Consider the following 27,729-nt stretch of genomic DNA (forward strand, 5'->3'; position numbering starts at 1 on the left):
TTTCTTCCCCTTCTTTGATCTGTGTTAAATCATGGTGTGGCTTTTTTGGGCCTCCTGCCAATGCTAAAATCCTGCATTTTCACATTTTTATTTACTCATTCAGGTTATTTTTTGTTATCTTTTGTTTGCTCTATTTATAGCCTCCCTTTCGGTCTACTGCTTACGGCTGTGGATGCTCATTTTCCCTTTTGGTGAACATTTATTTATAGTCCCTGTAATCCAGTCAGTTACAGTGCGATAAAGTTTAGTAAATTGATTGAGGAAATCTCAATCCCCCAGTCTGCAAGTTTATAGTCAGCCCACGGCACAGACCAGAACATTGGTTCGGGATGAAATATCTCAACAAATACGAGATTGTTGTGGATATCCACAGAGCCCACAGGATGAATCATAATAACTTTGGTTTGGTTTGGTTAATGAATTTGGATCCCTAGAGTTTTAGATCGTACCTGTTATGCCATTGCTTATTTTCTGCCATATTCATATTGTTACCGTGGTGCTCATATTAAACACCTTTCATTTTTCAAATAATGAGATCAGTGTATGTGCAAGTAAAACATGTGAGCCAAAAGCTCAGGCTTCAGACTGCTTTGAATGTGCAGTTACTAGCAGTCTTCAACAACAATGATTGTCCCTAACATGCATCTCAGGGACACATCTGGCTATAACCCAGCTACTGTTCAACCCAGACAATCAAAGTGAGGGTGGCCTTAAAGGGAGGATGGCTTGTCTCAGTAAGTGAATGAACTAGGGCGGCTGCACCGAGGCCCAGGCAATGTAAAACACTTTAAACTGCAGCTCATGCACTGTCTAAAGAATAAAAACGTAAATAGACATAAGACTACTGCCACTTGGAGGTTAGTCCTGTGGAACATTTGCAGAGCTATTCCATTCATATTTCCTGGATGGTGATTGACTCAAATAATTTCATGAATTTCATGATTTTCACCTGAAATGCCTCGAGCTCTCAGACCTAGACTCAGCTTGACCCCTTCAGAATAAATTGTGATAATTTCAGAGACCTCAAGATTTCCATATGGAATCACGTTTTTACCATTTACTGACTTTCCCATCAACTGCAACTGTCCAGTTCGGAAACGTAAGTTAACTGAAGAATAGCTCTACCTGGATGAATCTGATAAGCAATGTTCACTGTTTAGAATCGCTGACAAGCTCCACCTACACCCATCCCGTTTCCTGCCTCTTCTGTGGAGTCCCAGGGACAACCAACCGTGACACCCGCAGGGTAAATCTTTTCTTGTTTTTTTAAGTGGCAATCTCTATTTTGGGTGTAACATTTGTTTCTGCTGCTTTGCATCTTCTGATTTCTAACTTGGGCGTGCTCTCACAGGTAGCCTAACCACAGCCTCATTATCCCAGAGTGATCCCCGCCTCCTCCTCCTCAACATCATCACTCCCTCCACCTCCCGTCTCTCCCACCATCCAGCCTCCCGACATCCAAACGGTTTCTTCCAGGAAGCGCGTCGGGCAGTCGGGTGCTCTGCTGGAATGCCTGGGAGAGAGAGCATTCTTTCTGTCCATTTCTAAGAGAGAGAGGGAGAGGGAGACATTGGGGAGGAGGTGGAGGAGAGGAAGAGGAGGAGGGGTGGCGATAGGAGAGAGGAACAGACATGGCTTCTAAAGAGATCACTGCCTCTGGTTTCGTGAGTGTGAGCAAGGATATCACAGGTGGGTAAAGACCGCCGCTTGGTTATTTTGCTCCCGGTCTTGTGTCGGTGTGCTCGCGGTCGCCCCGGGCGCGTGTGTGGTCAGGCTCCTGATGCTTTTTTCTCCGCGCGGCTGTCGGAGGCTGCGACCGTACAGACGCATTGGATGCTTGTCATGAGCTACACCTTTGCAATCAGTCCCGAACCTTGCCGGGGCGGCTTTTTTCTTTCTTCTTCTTTCCCCGCGCATGTGAATTAGTTAATCTTCAAATTAATTATTTACAGTGCAGGGAAATTAGCTTTAAGCCTGCCCTCTCTGGGTGGATCAGGTAATAAAAAACCCCAGCCCTAGGCCAAAGAGGGAAAGGGGCGTTGTGGAAAATAATGGTGTGTACTCGTGGGGTCTGGTACCGTCTTGTTCCCTGCACGTTTCTTTTTCTTAAAAAAAAAAAAAAAAACCAAGACACCCATTTCACAGTGAGATTTCCCCCTCTCTAACCCTCAACTCTTGAGTATTTCATCTTTGTTTTTCTGCAGCCTAACCAGCCAGAGCGCTGCTGCTGATTGCACGCGTGCGTGCGTGTGTACGCGTGCGTGGGAAAGTGAAGAGAGGGGCACTGATACAGGCAGATGTTCACCGTATCTTGCCAACAAAAATGCATGAGCTATACAAACTCAACAGCGCGACAGAATGCACAAATATTTACTCCCCTTTTCTCAAACAGCAACAGCTTACATATGTCAAAGTCACAGCAATGCCTCGATTTCAATATCATGCACGCGCGCAAAAGCACTGACACATGCACCAGCAGCACACATGCTCAGGGTAGCAGGGACTCTGCTGCTGTGTTAATTACTCCTAATGGCTCTATTAGGCTCACTGTGATGATTAATCCAGTGGAATCCCTGCCTCTTCATTCAGCCACCTGCCGGGCGGCTGCACCACCTCATCCCGCCTTTCCTGCACTGATTGACAGGTGGAGAACCTGGTGGTCTGCCTGCATGCACTAGGTCACTGGAAAGAGCCTTCCTAACAGCTGGATTGACTTAAATTATCAGGTCTCAATTCTTGGTTCGCATAGCTCTTATTAATATGGTGCAGAATGCACTAAAAGTGTCAAAAATTAGTCCTCTTGTTCCAGGAAGGATCCTATAAGTGTCATCATGTTATCTGATTATTAATTGTCCATGCAAAAAGGTATGAGCGTCATTTACGTGTTGTGTCTGGTTAGGGTGATGATACTTAAATGATTTATTTAGGAAAATGTAGCTTCATCACAGGTCATTCATATAAGAGTTGAGATGCAGTAAAGTTAAAAGTGCTGTATTTTTGCTGAAATTTGATAGATTAGAAGTGTAATGGGACATTAAATCCAAATATTCGAGTAAAGTATGTACATAATCTGACCAAATGTACATAACTGCAATGGAACCTGTTCCCCTTAAGACTTATGAGCACCTAAAAATAGAAATAGGAAAGAATTGTTTGCTAGGGAAAGAATTGTTTGCATCACTGTCCATTGTGACTGTATCAACTCCACTGCCCAATCCCAACAACCCAGCCTCTGTATCGATTTCCTCATAAACTTGTCAGTTGGAAGCTCTGGAGCTAGAGTAATTGAGATGCTGAATCATGTAATTTCTGCTAGCGACTGTATGTGTCTGCGATAGTGTGTCAGTGCTATGTGTTCCCAAACTGTGAGTAAGATGCTTCTTTTGGCGCATCACGGACGTTATGTGCTGTATATACAAGTCAGGGGTCACAACACCGACAGTGACACTGTTTGACAGGAACAGTTCTCAGTGAATCATAGACACTGATGCTCAAATGTGTTATATTGCTCCTGTGAGTAAGAAAATAACACTGAAGCATATTGTGACTACCTCAAAGGAAATACCTCGGAGGCAAAACATTGTTATGTATCACAGTCATTCAGTAATTAATCCACGAAATCGTGTAACTTCCCACTGAGTGCCTTTGTGCTTTGGAGCACAACCTAAAACCCTGTCAATCATTCTGCTTCAGTGTTACGTGCAGATTATATGATTTTGCATATAAGAGGTTTGTTTCTCACGTATAATCATGATCCTGTCATCGCGGTTATTTTTATCATCTAAAATGCCACGACAGGTCAGCGTACATTGCAAGTCTGACACATCCCTCAGCTAATGTTGAGCTGGGATATTTGTACAGTAATCGGAAGTTAAAGGATCCTTCCTTATTGTTTGCATGTTGTTTTTTTGTGTTCCATTTAATTTGAATTTCTGCCACACTACTCCTTATTACTTTTGGTTTCTGAATGTGATTTTTCTACTGTATCCCTTTAGGCAATGTTAACTTTGCAAAAATCAATGTTTAGAGACAAGAGGTCCTGCAAATAATCCTGCACAGTGAACATTATGTCTCATTTTATGTCCTTCAAAATGATATTATTGTTGTAGGATTTTGCTTTGCCTGTATTTTAGTATTACTGTACAATATTAACAGACAAAAAAAATAAATGTAGAGAATATTTTTGAGGTCTCTGCAAATTTGGAAGAGTGAAAAAGGATTCACAAATCTAAGACACAACAGCTTGCAAACTGTTCTTTTTATATGAAAAACTATCAAATTTGCACAAATGGTTGTTTGCTCCTTTCGGAGACTGAAACAGAGAGAGAGATTATGTTGTAACATATGTTAATGTTGTCATCCACAGAAAGCATCAGGAAGATTATCGATAAATCATCTATAAAGTTTGTTCGTGGCATTAAGCTTGACACTAAAAATGGCAAAACAGAGGACAAAATTCTGGTAAGTTGCTGCTTTCTGTTTCCTCACTGCCGACTTGGCTGGTTTAATGGGTTCTGTCTTAGCACTGGTCTGCTGATGTAGAAGAAAAAGAATGCCATAAGCCTGCTACATAAGCAGCCTGAGACATGCATCATGTATGTACTGTCTTTGATGTTTACTTCCCCTGCAGTGTTAATGGATCTCTGTCACAATGTTGATTTCTGTGACAGCAGAAGCAAGAGATCCTCATTATTTAACAGCGACAGTAAACATCTTGCTTCTTTGGTCACTTGCTAACTGCATTACGGCTGCTCCCCCTTTTCTGTGACTGCTGTTGGCGGCTTGGCAGGATGAATATTGGATAGACAGGATCTGCGAGAGTGGCTATGGATCCCTCTGTGCCTGTGGAGGCAGTGGGGGGCCGAACAGCTCACAGCCTTTGATTCTGGGGTGCTTTCATCAGAGAATATAGGACAGAGATATGAAATTTGTATTTGACTGTGCAAAACTCAGCCAGCTATCTGAATAGAATCTGGGGCAATCAGCTTGTACACGGCAGACAGGAAATCAGACTGGACCCTGTATGAATGCCAGTGTTAGCAAATGTGTAACACTTCCACTGTGTTTGCAGAAAAGGACACAACTCATGCATGGGTAACACACACTGCAGAACAGGTATAATTGATTGAGTGCACCATTAAGTGCAGCAAGGCAACCGTACATCTTTATAAGCATAATATAAAACAAATCCTTGTCTAACTAGTGTAGTTTTTATACTGTTTCGACGCACTGGTTATTTCTGCCGCCCCTTCTACAATTCCCCCAGTGAGTGAATGAGCTTTTAAAAAAGGTCCATTTTTGCCTCGGCAGTGCAGAATTCCACTCATTGGATGCTGTAATGATTCATCGTGTGGTGAGGATGGGCAGTTAGGAGAGTTTCTGCATGTACAGCCTTTGATATTCAGACACTTTGATATGTCTATCTGCCAGAAACATCTTTCCAATAATCTCTTTCCAATCCATGTCTCATTTACCGCTTCCTCTTAAAAGCTGAACTGGAACGCGAGGGCTCTCTCTCCTGCTGGGTGCACATAGAAAACAGAAAAATAGATTGGAGGTTGATCAAATGCACCCGGGTTAGCATTTGGCAGGAGAGAGGAGAGTTTAATTGTGTTAAGTTTTTGTTTTCCTGTTTCACTGGAAGTTCAGGGTCGGAAGTAAGCAGTTGAAAGCTTGCTTGAGGTTGTGATTGGTGGTTTTGCTTTGTCACTATGGTTTACATGAATTTATCTGCAGAGGCCTCACCCAAACTGTCAAACAAAACAGAATTTGAATATCTGTTATCTAGCTGCATAATTAACCCACAATATGTGTGCTGTGTGTCTGGTCTCCCTTTGAAGTGGAATACTCGATAAGTGTCTCTCTCTCCTGCTGCATCAGCATGATTTACTTCTGTTTACTTCCATGCACTCCCTTAACTACCACCCGTAACCCAGACTCATCACCGTAATGCGATACAATCTGGTCCTTCTAATCAACTCCTTCAGACAGTCTTTGAAGTGAAGCGCAGATCTTCACCTCTCTCTTACACTCTCTCCATCTCACATGCACATTTTGAATTTTGAATGATTTCTTTTTCGACACCTCACTTGCTGTGTGGGTGTAAGAGGCTGTCAATGTGTGCTTCAGACAGGCCTGTGTCAAGCTCCCTTCTCCAAAAAATAACAGTAGAATGAGAGAGCTGTAATTTAATTACTTATTTCATTGGGGAGAGACACATGGGCATGGGGTGGGCGGAGGGGGGAGACTTTGTCCTCGGGGAGTGTTTTAGCAGGCCCATCAGAGAGAATGGAGTAAATGATTGGAAGCGACGGAGCAGAAGAGGAGAAGAAAAAGAGCAGAGGGCAGTACTTAGGGGCTGGTGGAGAGCTGCAAAATGCCAAAGAATCACTATTCTTTGTTTGCCTTGATGGATCGAGACACTGACTTTTTTCTTCTTCTTTTTATAGAGTGTGTGTTTGCAAGAAAAACAAAAAGAAAGAAACTGTTTCTCAAGAAGAAGAATCAGGGGCAGAATCAGATTTACTCAAAAGCTGCATGACACAAATGTCTCCAAGCCAAAAATAAGTGGGTGCACGCACACAAATGGTGCGTGTGCTCCTTCAGATGGAGATGCACAAACAGGCTCTGAGTTTGCTTTCAAATTTCCAGTCACGTCCAAACTCCCATCAAGTTTGCATTGAACTAAAAATGATCCAACACGCCTCTGACCGCAGATACCAAATTAGCAAAGATGGCAAAGCAAAAAAGCTAATTTGATGTCCTGACCCACCATGACCCGCATTTCTGTGTTTAGAACAGATCCTATGATGCGAACGGTAGAGAAGACATCTATTAGCCCTGAAATTTGGCGGTTCTCATATTAAAGACCTGGAGCAATGCTAAATGACCAGAAGAGATTGCTCGCTGGGCCCAGAGGCGCACTGCGTGTCTCGAACTAAATGTATGAGCCACTGTCATGTTTACCCACAGCAGAAGTAATAGAATGATAATGAAATTACGTTTTATGTTTGTGTCATTGTGATTAAAACATTGCAGCATGTCACCATTTCTCAGACTTGAAGATGTTAATCTGTTAATGCTTGACGTTATCGCTGACACAGATAGCAATTTGCTGGATCAGTAGATGAATAGACCCTCTCATCATTACCATGGAAACTCCTGGGACTGTTTTCTCCCTGGGGAGTATGACTGTGCAGTGAACTTTTCAAGAGTCTTCATTCAATTTGCTTTATTTCCTTTTTTTTCCCCAGGTGCTCACAACATGGCGTCTCTATTTCCTGGCGCCAAAGATTCCCACAAAGGTACTTTCTGCCACCCTCTCAAGTTAATGTGCAGTGTGAGGCTTTTAGATTCGTGCCAGCTGAAATGTCAACTATGTCTCTGACAACAGGTAGAAACCACATTCAACTTCTTGGAGATTCGAGCTTTGAATTCTCAACCTGAACATCAGGTGAATTTTTACATTTTTACATGCACTCCTCTCCACTGCAACAACAAAGTTGTCTGTGCAGTTGTATAATGGTGTAGTTACATCACTATGGCCTTCAAGGCAGGATAAAAGCATTTTAGACATTTATTAAAACAGCCACTGTGACAGTAAGAGCTCTCTTATTAACTTATTCTCTTCTACTGTTGATGTAATGCCAACAAGGAAAAACTTACTGCAAGAATTTGTAATTATTTTTCCCAGTTTTTATTTAAGCCTTTGCTTGTGAGATTAAAAGGCTTTTTTTCTCCTACAGGAAATTAATAACCTGTAACCAGAAAATTATTGTCAGGTCTGCTTTTTTTCTTCTAAGTTCTTCCACTACCTTGCTTTGCAGGCAGGTCCCTGGACCTAGATTTTAGCTCCACTCAGGAGACATTGAAGGATATAAAAGCATTTTTGTTACACAGCAAGGACTGCAGACTGTTTCACAGTGTGGAAAGTGTGTTGTTATTTCTAGGGATAAGGTATTAAAGCTTGCAGTATTGGAGATCCTGGATGGCCCCCCGGTTTATTTTATGTCAGGCCTCAGAGAAAAGTGTCTCCCCTCTTTCAACTCTCACAAGGACCAGTGCCACAACAGATTCAATTCATAGATATCAATCTAGGGACTCTAATAGCCATGGTCAGAATGACACCTGGTTAGGAGCAAGGAAGGAGGTGGAGTGAAGTCATCAGGAACTAATGTAAACAACTCTTTGCTAGGCTCAGGTTCAATCAGCTGCTAACTAACATAGAACTGAGTCAACAACAGTCAACAACAGGGAGAGAAAAAATACACTGATGCTCAGTTTGAATAATCAAGCATAACTTTAGTTTAGGCAAGTAAGCTTAGCTGTAATCTCAGCAGATCAGCTGATCTCATTGCCAGCTCATATCAACGGAGATGAGATCGGCTGAGATGATACCCCTCTATGTATCCAATTAGCTACCCAAGCTTCTTTGGCTGGCCCACAGTTGTTGCTCTGCAAGCTGCTTTATAGCCCAGCTCCATGTTTTTTTTTTTTGGACTAATTTAACGAATATCAAACCCGCTCTGTTCTGTGGTGGAGTCTTGCTACTGGTCTCTTTGTCTTATCTATGTATGCGAATGGAAGGTCTGGTAGCTCTATGGCACCAAATATAAATGACTGCAGATGGAAATAGTCTTCTTTTGACTGTATTGTAGTGGCCTTAACTAAAATGCAAATTGCCACCCAGTTAATATCAGTTTTTTACACTGAATTCTTGACAATGGGACCAGAATCATGTCCGTACGTTGTCCAAATTCGTGCCACATGCAGCACACAACAGAAGATTTTCCAATTCAGGCCTATTTTCACTACTACAGGTATTTTCTGTAGTAAGGTTGCAATGACTTCTACTTACTGTTCTCACATTGGTTCAATTTTTACATTATGCAGACTATATACTTGGTAGCTGGCAGGGCAAAATCCAGTCTGACTGATTCAGACATTTGCTTTCTCACATGTGTAGAAAAGTTTAGAGATGCAGTGGGTGTGTGAAAACAGCTGTGGAGAAAAACAAGGAAGATCTTTCAATCTAGACCTCAGGGGCTCTTAAAGGTTCAGCTCATAGAAATCTCCGGGTCAGTGGCTGTTGTGGAAAAGAGCTACAGCATAACAGAGATTAAGGTCCAGTATAAGTTATCAAGGTAAACCTGGCTATGTGCTTATGTAAGGGATAAATCTTTCCTATCATAGTCAAGTACCTGATATAGCTCTGATATACTTGCATTTATACTTGCAGTTGTTTGCTCCTTCACTTTAGTGTTTATTATAACAGACAGATAATCTACGAAGTTGTGTCATCATTCCATTTAACTAGTCCAGTGGTTTCATATATAATTCATATAGTTTAATTGCAAGTAATTAAAAAATAGATACATTAATTTGTTTAATAAATGAAATTTAAGATTCAACTGCCACGATATTTTTCAGTCTTTTACGGATATTTTTCTTATGCGCAGGTTGTTATCGACACTGACAAGTCCAGTTACTCCCTGAGGTTTGAGTCACGGGAACACCTCAATCATGTGGTCAGCCATATAAATTTCGCTCTGTCTCGAATATTCAACAACTCCATTTTTGCGTAAGTGTCGGTGCCTCTCAAGATAAAATGAGAATAAATAGTCACGTCTGTGCAGTGGTGAAAAATTGGAAAGTTTAAAGAAGGATGACCTTTATTTGCGCAATTATCAAAAGATAAATGATTCCTTACAGTATCTGTGTTTCTTTTATGTTTGCAGCCCTTCCATCAGTCATTCAGACAGTGACCTTTCGGAGGGCAGCAGGAAGTATTCACCCAGCTCCGAGACTTCAGTGGAGACACAGAGGGCCTGCGGTAAAAGAGACGTTATCATCAAACATGGGAATTTGCACGCATGCATACACAGGCAGTCACACACAGATATGAGCATGTGTACACCACTTGGCAGACTCAAGAGGAAGTTGGCACACGTACTTTACAAATGCTCTCCCAGATGTTCTTTTTAGTGCTGTCACACATATAAAAGATTGATAATTTGGACAAATGTTTCTGTGTGCATTTTCCTCCCTTTTTTGCCATTTACTGCTGAAGGAAGCAGCTGTTCTCATCAACTCTTTTTTTCCCCCTCTTCTGTTTGTTCCTCCCCCTTTCCTTTCTCAGGAGGCTTCTCAGAGACTTACGCTGCTCTGTGCGACTATAATGGCATCAGCTGCAAGGAGGAAGTGCAGTGGGTAAGAGCTGTGGGGCTGTGCCTGTGTTACTGTGAGTGTGTTTGAATGTTACATATATATGACTGTGCACAATATGAGGGGGGTGTCATGCACTCATTGATAATGTTTCTCCTAGGATGTGGACACCATCTATCACTCTCAGGACAACAGGGAGTTTAACTTGCTGGACTTCAGCCACCTGGAGAGCAGGTCAGGAACGAATGGCGGTTGGGCAATATTGCAGCCAAATTACAGTTCCTCATTTATCCAGTTTTTCCCTTTTACAGAGATTTGGCTGTCATTGTTGCATCAATGGCTTACAACACCTGGTTCACTAAACTGTACTGCAAAGACCTGCGCATTGTAAGTATAAACTTGTGTGCTACACCTTACAGTATTCCTGAAGGGTCACCGACCAAGGTTTTAAATATGTCTTTCATGCATCAGGGCTCAGAGGTCACTGAGCAGGTCCTGCACACAGTCAGCAAATCCTCCAGCCTTGAAGAGATCACTCTGGAGAATGCTGGGTTAAAATCGTGAGTAGCAGTCTTCATTTACTTTTTGTGCTTTGACTATTATAGAAACTCTGATTCCTGAAATGGGCATTAATTTTATCCTGCCTTGATTTTTTTTTAAATGCAAATGACAACATTTACCAAACGGTTTTAAGTGTATTTTGTGAACCTTAGTGGTGTTTGTCTTTTAATGATTGACCCATGCTAAGAACTTGGTCAGAATACCTGAGAATGCTGCTTCTATGAGTCAAATGTTGGCCTTATTTTGATTAACTTGTATGTCCTTGAACAAGGCTAAATCTCTGTACTACTGAATTATATATTATATATGTATTGTATGCGTAAGTGCTTGTCTGTGAATGTAGTGTAAGTTCATAGAGTTTTAGTTCATAGTGACACCACAGTGTTTGTCAGTTGTTTCAATCGCTTCATTGAATGACATCAAATATCTTTGTGTTTTATGCTGTTAAGCTGTGTTCATGCTTTGGTGAAGAAGTGTCTCGCTACAAATACAATGAGGGCCAAAAGTTGTTGGATTTTATAGAATTTTTGCCTCTAAATTTCAGACTTTTAGTTTTGATTTAAGTGGTTTTATAAACCTTTTCTTTAACAGTTTAGGAATTGTGTTTTTATACAGAATCTCCCATTTTCAGAGGCTCAAAAATAATTTGACCATTGGCTGACAAGCAGTTTCCTAAGCAGGTGAGGTATGTTCCCTCATTACTGTATGACAAATTAGCCAGGTAAAAGAAGATGCAAGGATGAGGAGTTGGACTTGTTTTGGTAGCTGTTCACTGGAATTCTTTATGTGAGTTTGGCGCAGATGCCAATGCAAATAAGGAAGACGATCACATATAGAAAAAACTTTGAATGGTCAAATGAACAATATACTGGATCTTTTAAACGAATGAGCATCAAAAAGCCGACAAGACTATAGAAGACAACTAAAACAGATGATTTTAGAAGCGCCTTGACTACATTCTTGAGACATCATCATGAATAGAAACACAGAGGAGTCACAACAAGGTGCAAACCACTGGTTACATTCAAGAACAACAAGGTCAGATTAGATTTTGTGAGAAAACTTCTCGTCCTGCACAGTTCTGGAAAAATACTAGTTGGTTTATTGAAAACAAGATGAACTTGTACCAGAATGATGGAAAGACAAAGTATGGAAAAAGACAGAAACTGCTCATGATCTGAAGCATACCACATCATCTGTCAAACATGGTGGACGCAATGTTTTGGCGTGGTCATGTATAGATGCCAGTGGATCCGGGTCACAAGTGTTTATTGATAGTGTGACTGCTGATAAAAGTAGCAGGATGAATTCTGAAGGACCAAGTCAGTCACTTCATCTTAACCTAATGGACCATTCCTTTAAAGTAACGGAAGACAAACCTGAATGCAGAGAGAACCACAAACAATCAATGACTGAAATCTGGTTGCAGTAAAGGCCTGGCTGAGAATCTAAAGGGAAGAAAGGCAGCATTTGGTGATATCCACGGGTTCTAGACTTCAGACAGTCACTGGCTGTGAATTTCTATCCAAGTATTAAAAATAATCCTTGTATTTAAAATTGTTAGTTTTTCCAATTAATTTTGAGCCTCTGAAAATGAGCTACTATGTATAAAAATGGATGTATTTCCTAAATAATGCAGTACTGAGTTTTAAAAACGTCTTTAATTAAAGCTGAAAGTTTGCAATTTAATCACATTTTGAATGTTTGACTTAAAATTCATTCATTACAAAAAAAAAAAAAAAAAAAAAAAAAATATATATATATATATATATATATATATATATTGCAGTTATATATATATATATATATATATATATATATATATATATATATATATATATATATATATATATATATATATATATATATATAACTGCAAAATATGAGCTGGCCTGAAGCTCTGCAGCGATTTATTTAAGAATCAGCTATGGTATGCTTTTATGTTTCCTCTCAAACACAGAAGCTCAGAGAACATGTCAACAAGTAACTAGAGCAAAGATGTCAAACTCATTTTACACTGTGGGACACATACCAGCCCACTTTGATCTTAGGTGGGTTGGATCAGTGAAACTCCTGCTTCCATCAGTGCAAAGTTTGACTACACATTTAACAGATGGCACTTCTTTTTCTACATGATAGAGAAATATTGATCTAATAAATGAAATAAATTTGCCAGGAATGACAGTTTGAGCTTAAATTGTAAGAAATAAATATGTAAAATTACAGACAAAGTTCTGGTAGCTTAAATCCCAGACGGTCCTGTAATGAAACAACAGAAACATTTTGTTAATTCACATAAAATGTCCTTTTAAAAAAATGCGAGCATATTGTAAAAAATGACATTTCCATAGTAGATGAGTTTTCTCTCATGTCATTGTTTATCTTTTCTATCTTTATCTATAACTTATTTACTCTAGTGTAGTAAGAATGGTTGTAAGGGACATCTTTGTCAGTAGCCAAAGCTGCAAAACCTTTGAAAATACAGCTAAAAGTTCAAAATTAATGCCCTCCTTCACATTTTTCAAAACTATCCAGTGGGCCAGATAGGAGTCTTTGCCAGGCCGGTTCCAGCCCATGGGCCCTATGTTTGACACCCCTGAACTGCAGCAAAACTATGAAAACTGTGTTTCTGGCCACACGTGGCTGTTGTAACTATGTCACTTGTAGTGGCAATGCAGCAAAAGTCACACAAAAAGCACATCAGTACATCATGATGGGCACTCAACATTTATAAACCAAGAGATTTATAATGAACCTGATACTTCAACTGCAGTTGCAGCTCTCTGTAGGTAACTGCACACCCACTTTTGCAGTGACTTCCCACAGAAGATGTCAGTAGCTCTTTCAGAGAACCCTGCATCTGTCATCCATTCCCTCAACTTGGCGCACAACTCACTGGATAACCAAGGTATCGTAAATTATCTCCCTTTTTTGTTTTTCTAATTTAATCTTTGGGTCTGGAGAAAAACTCAAGCTTGTGTTTGATGTGATGAAGAAAGACAGTTCTATTTTCACTGGCTCTCATTGTTCTATATCTAAATATTACCCGAAAGGGTCTGTTGAGTCCAATAGTAAAAGAAAATAGTGGCTCATTTTGGCTTATCTGGTCCCTGATCCGTTAACTCAGAAGCAGGTACATCTGTTACAGTGAAAATTACTTTCAAGTGACAAGAAATTCTGCGACTCACTTTTTATATCTGCTGTGTTCATGCTGCAGGTGTGTCCAACTTAATCCAGCAAGTGTGTCGCCTCAGCAAGGGGCTTCGTCTCCTCAACCTCTCCAAGACCTCACTCACCTCCAAAGGTTAGGAGTTGCCCCACCTTGTTTTTTTCCTTATTTACCCCTGTCTGTGAGTTAAATAAAAGTATGGCACAGGTGTTACTCACCAAAATCAGGAGGAGAACAAGTTGGATCCCCTGCAGCTTTCAGAGCTCGGGTTAGATCATACTGTGGTTGAGGGGATATAATGTTTTCAGAGCTTTGTTTTATGCTTTCGCCCCGCTATGACTCCATATTTACTTACAATGTCATGTGCTGCCCTGCAGGCAGCATGCCTTCTGCTACTGTCTCATCGTACAGGGTACCCAGCGGAGAATTTAAATATTACATTGAATTGCGCTACTTCCCATAACATCCACTGATACCTGCTGCTCCAAGATGTCTATGAATAATTTAAAGACACAAAATGTTTTGAGAGCATTCTCTTTCTCCTTTTTAATATTGTACAGCTACCAGCTCTCATCTTTCTCATTTTTCATTTCATCTCTCTGCGCTCTACTCCCCTTTCTCTCAGGAGTGGTTTCTCTCTCTCAGGCTTTGTGCTCCAGCGATGAGTACTCTAACTCCCTGCTGCACCTGGACCTGAGCAAGAACCCCGGGGTCCTCTCGGGGGAGGATGCATCGGTCAGAAAGCACAAGCCATCTGGAAACACAAATACACGCTGCCCCATTTAATCTCCACTTTTTCAGCCTAATACGATGTTTCTCCTCTTCTCGACCTATTCGCAGAACCTTTATCTCTTCTTGTCTCAACCCAACTGCCTGGTCCACTTGGATCTGTCGGGCACAGACTGCTGTGTTGACTCAGTGAGTATTTAATGGGTGGGTGTGATCAAATGTGTGTCTTTGGGATGCACTTTGATATCGCCTGAAGAGCAGTAAGGGCTTATTGGTAACTAAGATTACATTTTTTGGATAGCACTTGCCAACGTTTGTCTGCTGCTAAATGTTCAAAGAGTGCGTGACGACAAGCTAGAAGTCAGTGAAGTTGTTTTTTTTATAATTGAGATTTCTTCAACAAAACAAACATAAACACAAAAAAGCAACATTGCCATCACTATCTGCGCATCCCTAATGCATGTGCAATTTTTAAAAAAATGCATTTCTCTCTGCGTGCAATTCTCAGCCCAAATTAACCGTTTCCACCCTGTGTGTCATGCAGCTATTTGGGGCTCTTCTGAGGGGGTGTTGCGCTGATCTCTCCTTTCTGAATCTTTCCAAAAATTCCTTCTCCCACAGGTTAGTCATATCTTTAAGATTACCGAAACAATAAACGCAGCTCCAAACCCAAATCTGGGAAGACATCATCCCTATTTCACCTTAAAGGCATCATCTTTCCGCTCATGTCATTCCGTCTCCATCTTTTTTTCTTTTTCTTTTTTTGTCAGTTGTTATCTTCATTTCTTGCTTAATGGGAAATCAGAAATGTGCTTTGTGGGAATCTCTGGAACATTGTGTTTCCTCTCTGTGGGTGTGTCTACTGCCGTTTAAAAGCAGAACTTTCGGCACAGTCTGCATAGATAAGACTCATGAATGTTTAAGCAGAGCTATCTATCATTTGACCCCACTCGCTCCCTCCTCTTACACCAAAGCAATATTCACTCATATATCTCATTCTTTGTCAGTAGTCTACACTCAGCTCTGCACTCAAATTTACCTGGAATGTCAACAGTGTGACTTCATCTGCTTTCATCCCATCCCACTCTCCGTATTATCTCTTCACCTCTACATCTTCTCGCTTTGATCCTCTGTGGGGGGGGGGATTTCTAATCCAATAGGAAAGTGAAGGATACGCTGCCGTTGTTCCGTCAGTTTTTCAGCTCAGCTTTCAGCCTCACTCATGTCAGCCTGGCCTCTATGAAGCTGCCCCCTGATGTTCTGAGGTACCTACCATGTCACTTCTAATTCTCTATCCAAATATGCTCCCTTTTATCTGAACTCCTCTGCAATAAAGGCTGTGCCAGCGAGACCTTTAATACTCCTTCTGCTTGTCTTTTCCTTGTCCGTCATTTCTCTTCTTTCTGTCTCCGCAGGGCTCTCCTCACAGGGTTAACCTCCAATCCTCATATCAATGACCTTCATCTGGACATCAGCGGCTGTGAGGTGAGAGCTCATCTTCACACCTACACCGGATTTCAACACGGGAGGTGTCCAGGCGGAGTATTGAGCTATAGGTCACCTGTGTTTTTGAATCCCTCTGAACCAAATGCAGAGTGCAGATGTGAGCTTTAACTTGTGCTTTCGGTTTCATTGACAGGTTTATAGTGCAAGAAAGTAGCAAGCTTTCGTGGCCTCCATATGCAGCTGATTTTATTTACACTGGAGTGTATCAGATGAGCGTATCTTGCATCAGATGCAGTTGAGATAAACCGAAAAGTTTTATTTTCAAATTGGACTTTGAAAGCATTTTGAAAGGGAGTTTTACCAAGGTGAACTTTTGTAAAAGTGTTAAGATTATTTACTGCAAGCAGCCATTATCAGTATTTTTAGACTAAAAATGGATCAAATGACCATGCATGTAATGTGAAACTTGGTCTCTTGATGGCAAACCAACAAAGAGTTATCAACTTCCCAAAAAAAGTTATTTGGGAGAGTTAGACACTGGTTAACACACCATAGTACTTGGCAGCTTAAGTGTATTTCCCCCAGAAGGGAAGATGGCAGAATATAAATATTAGCTTTGCAATTGCCTGGCAGTAGCTAGAAAAATAATAGTGTTTCTGCTGGTTATGTAAATAGACATCTGGTTTGTATAAGGTCATAAGTCTCTTAGTTTCAGCCCACAGTTTTATAGATTTACATTCTGCAGTTAGAAGCTTTACTTTTAAACTGACTTTCTTTTCTTTTTTTTTAATTCATCTTGATTTTTCTTTTTTTGTGTGCGTTGCCGGAGGTGGGGGTGTGTATGTGGTGTGTGTGTGTGTGTGTGTGTGTGTGTGTGTGTGTGGGGGGGGGGGGGGGGGGGGGGGGGTGCTTTTAATGTTTACCGCCTGTCACCATCATAAGCTTCTCCTCACAGGTAGATGTATGCGTCCTGCTGCCAAATGATGTGATTGAAGGAAAGAAATTAATATCACTGTAAATATAAAAGAATTAAGTTATTTTTTTTAGATTTGTAGCCTTTCAGTATTTGTCAAATTTATAGTGATATCTGTTGATATATGTCAAAGCACCCCAAACACAAATACCTCTAAATTATGTTTACTTGTAATTGTAGTTCATTCCAACACTAAATACTGTAAGGGCAGAAGTGTCAGCTATGTTATAATATGACTGTCAACTGCCAAAAATCTGTTATGCTTTTACTTACAGGGAGTGCAGAATTATTAGGCAAATGAGCATTTTGTCCACATCATCCTCTTCATGCATGTTGTCTTACTCTAAGCTGTATAGGCTCGAAAGCCTACTACCAATTAAGCATATTAGGTGATGTGCATCTCTGTAATGAGAAGGGGTGTGGTCTAATGACATCAACACCCTATATCAGGTGTGCATAATTATCAGGCAACGTCCTTTCCTTTGGCAAAATGGGTCAAAAGAAGGACTTGACAGGCTCAGAAAAGTCAAAAATAGTGAGATATCTTGCAGAGGGATGCAGAAGTCTCAAAATTGCAAAGCTTCTTGTAACCCCTATAGACATGGTTACTAGTATTTTCTTGTTTTTACCTGGTATTATTATTTCCGACACCCCTTGAACACACTTTGATTTTCCATAGTTCAGTGAATGCAACAAAAGCATGTTGCTGCATTAAGCTAGGCAAAACGGAGCAAGACACCGAGAGCAAATAACAAGCTACACAAGGCCTTTATGTGTTTTACTCTCGACCAAAACCAGGCAGAGCGTGTATTTGTTTCTTGGGAATTCCGACTGGTTTTTTGTGATCCTGGATCTGAAGTGGTTCTGGATATGGATGGCGAGCCAGACCCTGTGAAAACTCTTGGCGAATCCAAAAGCAGTGTGGCCAGCTGTTCTGGATGCAGGAGTAGAGCTACAGTCTGAATTACTTCGAATCGCAGGATTTCAGATAAGCAAGAGCAAAAACTGCTTACTTCATACGGATTGTTTCTCTGGGAAACTATTGAACTCCCAATATCCTGCTCATCAGGAGTCAGGTCTAAAGAGACTACTTATTTTATTTTATTTTGTTGTTATTTTCAAAAGAGCGCTCTTCTCTGTTGATCTTCTGTTAATTTTCTATGCTGTTTACATTGGATTATTGCACCACTGTAACATTGTAATAAATCTGCCGGCTGTTCAACACTCAATTCTCTCAAATTTATTTTACTCCTCTCGAATCTAGTCTATAAGTTTAACCCTACTATACTAAGCAGGTGTTACATTCTGAAGCGTGATCATCGAACAATCAAGCGTTTCATTCAAAATAGTCAACAGGGTCGCAAGAAGCGTGTGGAAAAACCAAGGCGCAAAATAACTGCCCATGAACTGAGAAAAGTCAAGCGTGCAGCTGCCAAGATGCCACTTGCCACCAGTTTGGCCATATTTCAGAGCTGCAACATCACTGGAGTGCCCAAAAGCACAAGGTGTGCAATACTCAGAGACATGGCCAAGGTAAGAAAGGCTGAAAGACGACCACCACTGAACAAGACACACAAGCTGAAACGTCAAGACTGGGCCAAGAAATATCTCAAGACTGCTTTTTCTAAGGTTTTATGGACTGATGAAATGAGAGTGAGTCTTGATGGGCCAGATGGATGGGCCTGTGGCTGGATTGGTAAAGGGCAGAGAGCTCCAGTCCGACTCAGACGCCAGCAAGGTGGAGGTGGAGTACTGGTTTGGGCTGGTATCATCAAAGATGAGCTTGTGGGGCCTTTTCGGGTTGAGGATGGAGTCAAGCTCAACTCCCAGTCCTACTGCCAGTTTCTGGAAGACACCTTCTTCAAGCAGTGGTACAGGAAGAAGTCTGCATCCTTCAAGAAAAACATGATTTTCATGCAGGACAATGCTCCATCACACGCGCCCAAGTACTCCACAGCGTGGCTGGCAAGAAAGGGTATAAAAGAAGAAAAACTAATGACATGGCCTCCTTGTTCACCTGATCTGAACCCCATTGAGAACCTGTGGTCCATCATCAAATGTGAGATTTACAAGGAGGGAAAACAGTACACCTCTCTGAACAGTGTCTGGGAGGCTGTGGTTGCTGCTGCACGCAATGTTGATGGTGAACAGATCAAAACACTGACAGAATCCATGGATGGCAGGCTTTTGAGTGTCCTTGCAAAGAAAGGTGGCTATATTGGTCGCTGATTTGTTTTTGTTGTGTTTTTGAATGTCAGAAATGTATATTTGTGAATGTGGAGATGTTATATTGGTTTCACTGGTAAAAATAAATAATTGAAATGGGTATATATTTGTTTTTTGTTAAGTTGCCTAATAATTATGCACAGTAATAGTCACCTGCACACACAGATATCCCCCTAAAATAGCTAAAACTAAAAACAAACTAAAAACTACTTCCAAAAACATTCCGCTTTGATATTAATGAGTTTTTTGGGTTCATTGAGAACATGGTTGTTGTTCAATAATAAAATTATTCCTCAAAAATACAACTTGCCTGATAATTCTGCACTCCCTGTATTTTACTAGATTTAAAGAGCTTACTAATGATAATCCTATATATTTTAAGTAAATCAAATAGCTAAACAGTACAGAGGATTGTGTACTGAAGCGTAAAGGGTTTCCCCTCTCTTTGAGCTGAACTGCTGCAGATCACAAACAAAGCAAAGCTTGCAGGGACATAAATCCATAAATTTGCCCCACTGTGGAAAATGGAACAATTCCCCAAAGACTGAAGTTAAAATGACTCTGATTCATGGCTGTGCACATGTTAGTTTTCCCATCTGTCTCTATCTCTCTCCAGCTAAGGTCTGCAGGAGCTGCTGTAATCCAGGAACTCTTCCCTAGAGTCTCCTCCATCGCTACTCTCGATATCTCCGACAACGGTACAGTGGCACGCTGCAGAACATCCAACCATGACCTTGACTTTTTATCCTTGGGCAGCTGAGGTTGGAGTGGGCTGCTAATGTCGAGCTGTGTGTGTGTGTGTTTTGACAGGTCTCGACGCAGACTTACTCACAGTCCTGCCAGCCCTCTCTAGACACCCTTCCCTCAAACACCTTCATCTGGGCAAGAACTTCAACATCAAAAACAGGTGCTGTCAGTGCTCTCTGTCATGCTTTACTGCAGTTATTTATGGATATACCCTATGCGCATGACTGCGTGTGTATCTGAGCACAAACATGCTTGCACTGCATATGCCAGCTTGAATATACACATTTGTTCTTGTAGTTCTGTTTTCATAAGTGGCTGCCATTCCTCAGGCAGCAGGAGATGACTCGACCCAGCTCATCCTGCTTTGTTTCCGTGTTTGTCATCTGCAGGGTTCTGGATGAAGTGTTGCAGAAGCTAGTTCAACTCATGCAAGAAGAAGAATGTGTGAGTAACTAGAATAGATATACAAAATTTAAAGGGCAATGTGCTTTGATTGCAAACAGTAGAAATAGAAAAAGCATAAATCAGCTGCAGAGACATTAAAATTCATCATATTCTGCAAAGATAAACTTAATTGACTTTCAGTTAATTAAATTATTAAAATAATAAATAATGTTTTTTTCAGAAGACTGAATGATTACATATATTTGTTTGTGTCAAATTCAAAATGAGAATATATTTTTGTACATTTTTTTCCCCATATGTCAACTTTCTTTATACTGCTTTTAATTAAAAGTAGGGTTCTGCTTACAGTTAAAATACTGCTCAGATTCCTGGGCACATAATTTTTGCATTATGTTTCACTGGAGATGTGTCACTGTTTCATCAATTATTACTGTTCCTCTGTTAACATTGTGGGCGCAGTGTCTATATCACTACACATATTGTGAATAATTCATGCAAACAGCATGTAAAGTCAAGTCAAAGCACTATTTGCTAAATGTCACCTCCTGGCTTCTCGTGCTTCTTTTCTTTTTCCTGAACAGTCTTCTCCGCTTCGTTTATTAACTCACATGCTTGTAACCCCTCCCTCTATAGGCCCTTCAGTCTTTGTCCCTCTGCGACTCACGCCTGCGTTCTCGGGGCACCGTGCTAGTCAACGCCCTGGGTAGCAACACCTGCTTGAGAAAAGTGGATCTGAGCGGGAATAGCATGGAAGACATTGGAGCCAAGATGCTGAGCAAAGCCCTTCAAATCAACACAACACTCAGGTGAACGAAAGACTAAGTGTAAAGTTTTTTTCCTGGGTTTCTGCAGTCTTTGCAGTGACTTGTGCTCTGTGTGGAAGTTTGTATTCTATGCAACTCTGACCTTGCCCTGCAGGAGTGTGACATGGGATCGCAACAACACCTCCGCAGCAGGATTTCTCGATGTGGCCCGAGCACTTGAACAGTAAGAGTGTTAAAAAATATATATGATCAACATCTATTCTGTATGTATGCCCACTGGACTCTAATCAATAAATAAGAGCATGTCTTACACATCTACTGCTAGAACTATTTTTAAGAAATGTTATTAAAGAATGTTTGAGAACATTTAACCATGTTGCTCAGCTGTGCAAATTGTTGTTTTCCACTTTGCTATCTTAAGTGGTCCAGACTTGCCTTTAGGCAAAAGATGACATGGTTGCAAGGATCAAAGTATTACTCAGTCACTGAATGGCACAGGAAAAATATTTTAGGATGAGCTCTGTCCAGTGGGGATATTAACCCTAACTAACCCTGGACTCTGTAACCCACTTTATTTTCTCTTTTTAGTCTCTTACTGTCTCCCTTAATAACTTGTCCCTTCCCTCGTTTTCTGCTTTCTCCTCTCAGTAATTTCACCTTACAGTACATGCCTCTACCCCTAAGTGACATCAGCCAGGCGTACCGCAGCGCCCCTGAGAGGACAGAGCAGGCGTTGACCAAGGTTGGGACGGTTGGAGTAAAGCCACCAATAAAGTTATTACAGTACTACTTAAAACTGGGAAGATTAAAAAAAGCTTAATAGCTTCTTCATCAGTGGCCTGGGGACCGTTGGGGTAACTCAAAAACAGAGATAAAGAGCCCTACCTAACAACCCTAATCCCTAAAAGCTTTCAACCTACAGGAGACGCTAGAGGGATTTAATTAAATTCTTCTAGTTCACAACAAAACACTTTGGTGTTGACTCTTCAAAATTAATTTCTGCCCTTTTTATAAATTCATCAAATGCTTTGAGGTCATAAATGAGCAGATGTTTATGACTGTAGACAAAGACATTATCCGAAGCAAATGAAAACAAATATGAGGTATTTGAATGAAAACTTGGTGTGCTCAAAGAAACGTGTTGTGCAAAAATTTGGACCTCTGGAGGAATCTGCGTAGTTTCGCACAAAACAGTGAAATTCATCAAGAGATGACGAGGTTTATCTAAAAGCTTCATATGTCTGAGATGAAGCTGTACTACAGGCTTATCGGGAAAGCAAGTTCATCCTAAGCCTAACTGTGAAAGAATGTTTTCTTCATATGTTCTTAAATTTCTGCAGCACTTAAGACTGAGTGCAAGCGCCTACCATGAAGAGCCTCTTAACATATTCTGTTTGCGGTGCCGACAAACAGACAGTGGTGAATAAATGTGCAATAATTTTGTTCATTTATTTTTCTGTTTACTTGTTTATGAATACATGAATGTAAACTCAAACAGCATCGGGAAAGTGGCATTTTAGGAGATTCATAAATTAGACTTAACAAGCAAATTCTAGTTATTACTGTAATTATTTCTCTCTTGAGGAAAGGAGAGGGACAAGGGCTTTGGATAAAGGCTGTGTTAATTTCTAAGAGCTTTAGGGAGCCACCTCTAAAGCTTTAACAAGGATTCTACAGTCATCTTAGTCTTAAGATGCTTTTGTTGCTTGTTGTAAAATGACAGCACCCTCTACTTGGCTCTTTGCACTTTCTTCCTTCTGCTGAAATCTCCTTCTTGCATTGCCGCCTCTTATGTTCTGTTTGTGCTCTTCATGTTTTCATGGTGAGAGTATAATCGTGATAATCGTTTTGCCGCACAGATCCAGCGTGCTCTGGTGAGGAACAACCAGACTCAGCGCTTCTCTCAGAGACAGGCTTTGCGGCTCCATCAGGGCCTGGTCACCAGCACCGCCGAACAGGTAGGGCTCGTCAGCGTGCGCTCGCATCTGCGTCTGTTTGTGAGTGTTTGCACTTGTAACACTCCCCCGCCTGTCTGTTTCCAAGGTGATGGAGCGCCTCTGTGTGCGTGTCCAGCAGCAGGTGTGTTTATTACGGGGCGTCGGAGAGATGGAGGAGATTCAAGCTGCAAAACAAGTGCTAAAAGAGGCGAGGAACTCTCGCGCTGTGAGTGATGTGAAATGTGCAAGCGTAGTATTTGCATTGTTGTCACACTGAATATGAATGAATCCTTTCTCTGTGGTGCTCCAAGCTCTACCCTTCACTGTGTGAGCTCGCTCATGTGCTGTCTGTGGATGGGCCGGTGCGGCAGAGACTCGACTCCTTGGCTGGCGAACTTGCCAAAGCTGCTGACAAGGAGCTGCAGGTACATCTAGCAGCCTCTTTTTTTGACACTGATATGTAACAGATGACAGAGTCACCGATCGCTGGCATCCATTGCAGGTGATTGTCGACTCCATGGTGTCTCTGTGCCGCGAGCTCTGCCCTCTATCTTCTTCTGCAGCAGAGAGATTAAGCCCACCCCTCTCATCTGTCTCTGAGCGTGTGTCCATCCCTCGCTCTGCCATTCGCACTGCCCTTATGGAAAGAGCAGCACAGGACATTCACAGAGCCTTGGAGTAAGTGAGACGCTGAAGCAGCAACAATAAGTCTGAATTTGATAAGAAGAATATTGATTTGCTCTCACTTTTACCAAGCTTCTTCCCGTCAGTCTCTCCCTTTCCTCTAACCCAATCTTCTGCAGAGAAGTAAAGCTGTCAGTGGTTTCCTATCTCACCAACTCTATCGTGGACCAGATCCTTCAGGAGCTCTATGCCACCCATAAGAACCTGGTAAACACAAAGCATTTACTGTGAAACTGTAAAGGATACACAGGTTTTGTTTGGAGCAAAAGTTTTAGGAGTGCTGTCTTTCTCAGACTCGGCAGGTCTCTCATCTTAAATGCTGGGAAGGGACGTGTGAAGATGGGACAGGCTGGAGGTTTAACAGGCACAGGGACTCTCTGGACATCACAGATGAAGAGCTCAGCACCAGCATAGTGAGTGAACTTACGTGTGTCTTGGGACCCATATACGAGAAATATTCAATTAAATATTTAAAGTGAATTCAGTTTTATTGATATAATGCTAAAACGCAAAAACAGCCAAGAAGCAAAACCCCAACAGTCAAACAACCCCCTGTAAGAAAGCACTTGGCAATAGTGGGAAGGAAAAACTCCCTTTTAACAGGAACAAAACCTCCAGCAGAACCAGGCTCAGGGAGTGGGAGCCATATGCCGCCACCAGTTGGAGGGTGAAGGGAGTACACCTCACAAATGGGGAATTTGTGGTTTTCTACATGCCTTCAATTGTGGTCGCTACCACAATCGCTATCAAATTTTCCAGAAAATTCAGCCTCCCAGAATTTTTTGTTGAACTTCAGCTACACTTTTGAAATTGGATATTCCTGAAGTCATAGCAGAGCGTTACCCAGGGTTCATGTGCTCCGATGTTAAATGAGCGGTTGCGAGAGGCGCAGAGTTTAATTTTTCAATTTTTTTGTTTACTTTAAATCCTTCCGTTTTTGTAAGTATTTATCCAATTCAGGCTGGGCTGGAGCCGGTGGGCCAGTCTAGTCACCAGTCCATCACAGGGCCAACACAGACAGACGGATAAACAACCACACTCAGGGCCAGTTTCAAATTTTCAAATTGCCATTTAACCTAACACCAATGTCTTTGAACTAAGAGAGGAAGTCACAGTACCTTGAGGAAGCATCCAAGCTCCAGAACACATAGAAAGACCCGTTTGAACCAGGTGGTTGAGACTGAAACCCTCTAATTGTAAAGCAGTAACAGTAAACACTGCACCAACATGCCATCGAAATGAAATGAGATAAGGATGCCGTTAGTAAATATGAAATGATAACTAAATGTAAATGTTTACAGGAAATGTTTTACTTTTTTTTAGTATGCCCAATTTTATCAACACAAATGGGCTGAGGGGGCTTTATTACCTGCAGCCCTCTCCGTGTGATCTTTTCTTGCTATCAAACAAAATCATTTCAGAGATTTAAATTAATTTTATCCCATCTAACATTACCTCTTAGCAATCTTTAGCAAATTGAAAAAGCCCAGGAAGTAGCCCCCCCCCACCTTGCCTTCAGCATTTATTTTGCCTCTGAGCAGCTAGCTGTAGAAACTGAATTCCTGGAGTTATGATAAAGTATCATGACTCTCATGAAGACCCTGAAGTAGTGTGATTTCACATATATTAGTCTAATATTTCAAACCGTTTTCAATTTGTGTCTGACATGGAAAGGAGAATTGTTTCTCAGTTTTGTATTTTGTTGCATAATCGCAATATTTCATGTTTGTCATTGCAATCATATATGCATCAGCAAGTGTGCTGATTAAATTAGGTTTACGATCCCCTGCTTGTTTATCCCGTTATTAAATTTGAGCACTACAGCTAAGGCAAAAATAGTGTTTCAGTAGTGACAAAACTTGCAGGAATGAGGACTTTTTCCTCCGGGTTTTGACATTTGAAACATTAAGCTGGCTTTCCTGACAGGAACACTACAGTTAAAGGTCAGAAATATTGAAAGGCTCCCACTCCTTCACTGGAGACGCTTTAACAATACTTGAATTGATGATGTATAGTCAGTACAATTGTGTTTTGGCCTTTAGAAGCTTCTACTGATTGTAGTGATTGAAGCATGATATTGAATGTCCATGTTTCAAAAGGCCAATAATTGCTACCCTGAAAGCCTGACTGGCATTAAACAGAAATCAAGTTATTGTTAGATACAATAGACAATGGACAATGAAGAAAAAGCAGGCTTTTTATAGATGAATATTTAAGTTTGTGGCTCTCCATGATGTTGATGCACAAAATTCTGAAGTTATTAAAATATTCTTATCTTCTTATGGAGCAGCTACACCTCCTTCCCTTTCCCAGTTTTAAAATGAGTTCTCCGCTGTGTGCTGTATCTACATTTGCTCATTAACAGTAAATTAGAGCTTTTGTCTGTCTATTAGTTGCAGAATTCTTCTTATCATCTCTCCAAATGAGAAAACTAAACCTGAAACCAAATATTATCTGAATGTTACCAATATGGCTGAAATGCCAGGAGGCCGAATAAACCTGAAAAAAGGAAGAAAAAGGAAATTTCTGCTGACGCACTAAATCAATAGCTCAGTATCTACAACACAGCTGGTAAAACTGCAGGAGTAAAACCGTCCCCCTGACATTATCTCAAGAATCTACTTTAAGTACGGGACTTTATACATCACAGTCTGCTCAATCATTACCTGCAAGGAATTTGAAACATTGCTATTTCATTGAGTAATACAGCTAGTGAAGATTGTTGTATTGCAAAAATGAAACCAATACCTTGCTGTCTCAACTAATACATCATGGACATTGTAGGCTTCAGTACTTTGGTGTCTCAGCTTTTTAATGAAATGCATTTGATCAAGCTTCATTTCAAATATTTTACGCAATCACAGTCCGGGTCAATATTCTTGAGGGAAGTAAACGGTCTTTGCATTGTCTGCTCTTGTGCCTGATTTTGGTGACAGTAACAGTAATTGCTAACATTACCTGTGGAGATCCTCAAGGATCCGTCCTGGGTCTTTCTGTTATATTTAAAATGTAATTAATTATATTTACGTCTAATTTTGCACTCATAACCTAAGATTCATTTACCTTGATGGGCTATTGATAATATTAGCAGTCTTGTGAAGCTGGTGTCTAAATGATGGTACAGTTATATTGCAGATATATAAACCAAATGTTTGAGTTGGCTGAAATTTTCACCCCCTTATTGTGCTACTTTCTATTTCAGTCTGGACCAAATTGATGAGACTGGCAGTGTCATCCCTAGAGCAGCACCTCTATCAAGGCCAGAAACACTTAGCCAGCTGTTTTGTTTCTTCTGAAAATCTCTCTGCAGCAATTTATTTTCAATTGGATCTTTAACTTAAAACTTTGGGTTTCCTCAGTCTGTTTTTCTTACCTTTTCAAATCTGTCTCTCCTAACTGTAGCAGGGAGACCTCTGGTTTTTGTCAGCTTACTCTAACATGCCTCATGGCTCCATACACCAACTCCGCAGTTATGTGACGTATGCACAACAGCACTTCTGCTGATTTGTGGTTGCCACATTTTCTCTACACACAATAAAGTCAGTCTTTTTTCATTGGGCCTACATTATACATATAAGCCCACTCAACTAGAGAAAGGCTTCACTGGGAACATTTTTGCTCTTTCTACATGTGAAATCCATAAGCTTTTGCTGGATTTTAAACAGCATCATGATCAATATGTCTAAAATTTGCACCTTGACTTGACAAGTCTTCATTGGCAAAAGCGGTGATTGCCCTAAAGGTCGTCTTGTACAATATTTCCGTTGACCTGTTTGCCTGTTTGCATGCGTGTCTCGTTCTAATTCCTTCCCTCAGCATCTCAGCAACTTTTACTTTTTCTTTTTTTCTCCCAGGACACAATAGCCATTAAGAAGCACAGCTCTAGAACAAGACGAATACGACCTGTCTCCACCAGGCTGAGTG

The 27,729-nt window shown here is 40.9% G+C and overlaps 1 protein-coding gene across 3 annotated transcripts in view; it reads left to right on the plus strand.

Annotated features, from left to right (window-relative positions):
- Positions 1–1,474: 1,474 nt before the first annotated feature.
- The window catches only part of LOC147301210 (capping protein, Arp2/3 and myosin-I linker protein 3-like), a 36,142-nt gene continuing 9,887 nt past the window's right edge, over positions 1,475–27,729 (plus strand). For 2 of the 3 annotated variants that reach the window (XM_086282527.1, XM_086282525.1), the window contains exons 1-30: positions 1,475–1,689; positions 4,367–4,461; positions 7,254–7,304; positions 7,394–7,453; positions 9,459–9,580; positions 9,738–9,832; positions 10,139–10,209; positions 10,325–10,398; positions 10,476–10,551; positions 10,636–10,724; positions 13,539–13,633; positions 13,943–14,029; positions 14,520–14,629; positions 14,735–14,812; positions 15,168–15,244; positions 15,784–15,888; positions 16,039–16,108; positions 19,885–19,966; positions 20,079–20,175; positions 20,405–20,459; positions 21,054–21,226; positions 21,339–21,407; positions 21,833–21,926; positions 23,044–23,142; positions 23,228–23,347; positions 23,433–23,546; positions 23,624–23,799; positions 23,925–24,012; positions 24,099–24,218; positions 27,660–27,726. In XM_086282527.1, the coding sequence (XP_086138653.1) occupies positions 1,632–1,689; positions 4,367–4,461; positions 7,254–7,304; positions 7,394–7,453; positions 9,459–9,580; positions 9,738–9,832; positions 10,139–10,209; positions 10,325–10,398; positions 10,476–10,551; positions 10,636–10,724; positions 13,539–13,633; positions 13,943–14,029; positions 14,520–14,629; positions 14,735–14,812; positions 15,168–15,244; positions 15,784–15,888; positions 16,039–16,108; positions 19,885–19,966; positions 20,079–20,175; positions 20,405–20,459; positions 21,054–21,226; positions 21,339–21,407; positions 21,833–21,926; positions 23,044–23,142; positions 23,228–23,347; positions 23,433–23,546; positions 23,624–23,799; positions 23,925–24,012; positions 24,099–24,218; positions 27,660–27,726 (2,767 nt within the window). In that variant the 5' untranslated portion in view covers positions 1,475–1,631. The remainder of the gene's footprint in view (positions 1,690–4,366; positions 4,462–7,253; positions 7,305–7,393; positions 7,454–9,458; positions 9,581–9,737; positions 9,833–10,138; positions 10,210–10,324; positions 10,399–10,475; positions 10,552–10,635; positions 10,725–13,538; positions 13,634–13,942; positions 14,030–14,519; positions 14,630–14,734; positions 14,813–15,167; positions 15,245–15,783; positions 15,889–16,038; positions 16,109–19,884; positions 19,967–20,078; positions 20,176–20,404; positions 20,460–21,053; positions 21,227–21,338; positions 21,408–21,832; positions 21,927–23,043; positions 23,143–23,227; positions 23,348–23,432; positions 23,547–23,623; positions 23,800–23,924; positions 24,013–24,098; positions 24,219–27,659; positions 27,727–27,729) is intronic. The other variant, XM_086282526.1, reaches the window with a different exon arrangement.

Source organism: Aulonocara sp. 'chitande type north' Nkhata Bay, linkage group LG23 (assembly GCF_057382095.1).
Source record: "Aulonocara sp. 'chitande type north' Nkhata Bay isolate Kocher_YH1m ecotype deep benthic linkage group LG23, A_spYH_male_GT1.1, whole genome shotgun sequence".
In the NCBI taxonomy this organism is placed as follows: domain Eukaryota; kingdom Metazoa; phylum Chordata; class Actinopteri; order Cichliformes; family Cichlidae; genus Aulonocara; species Aulonocara sp. 'chitande type north' Nkhata Bay.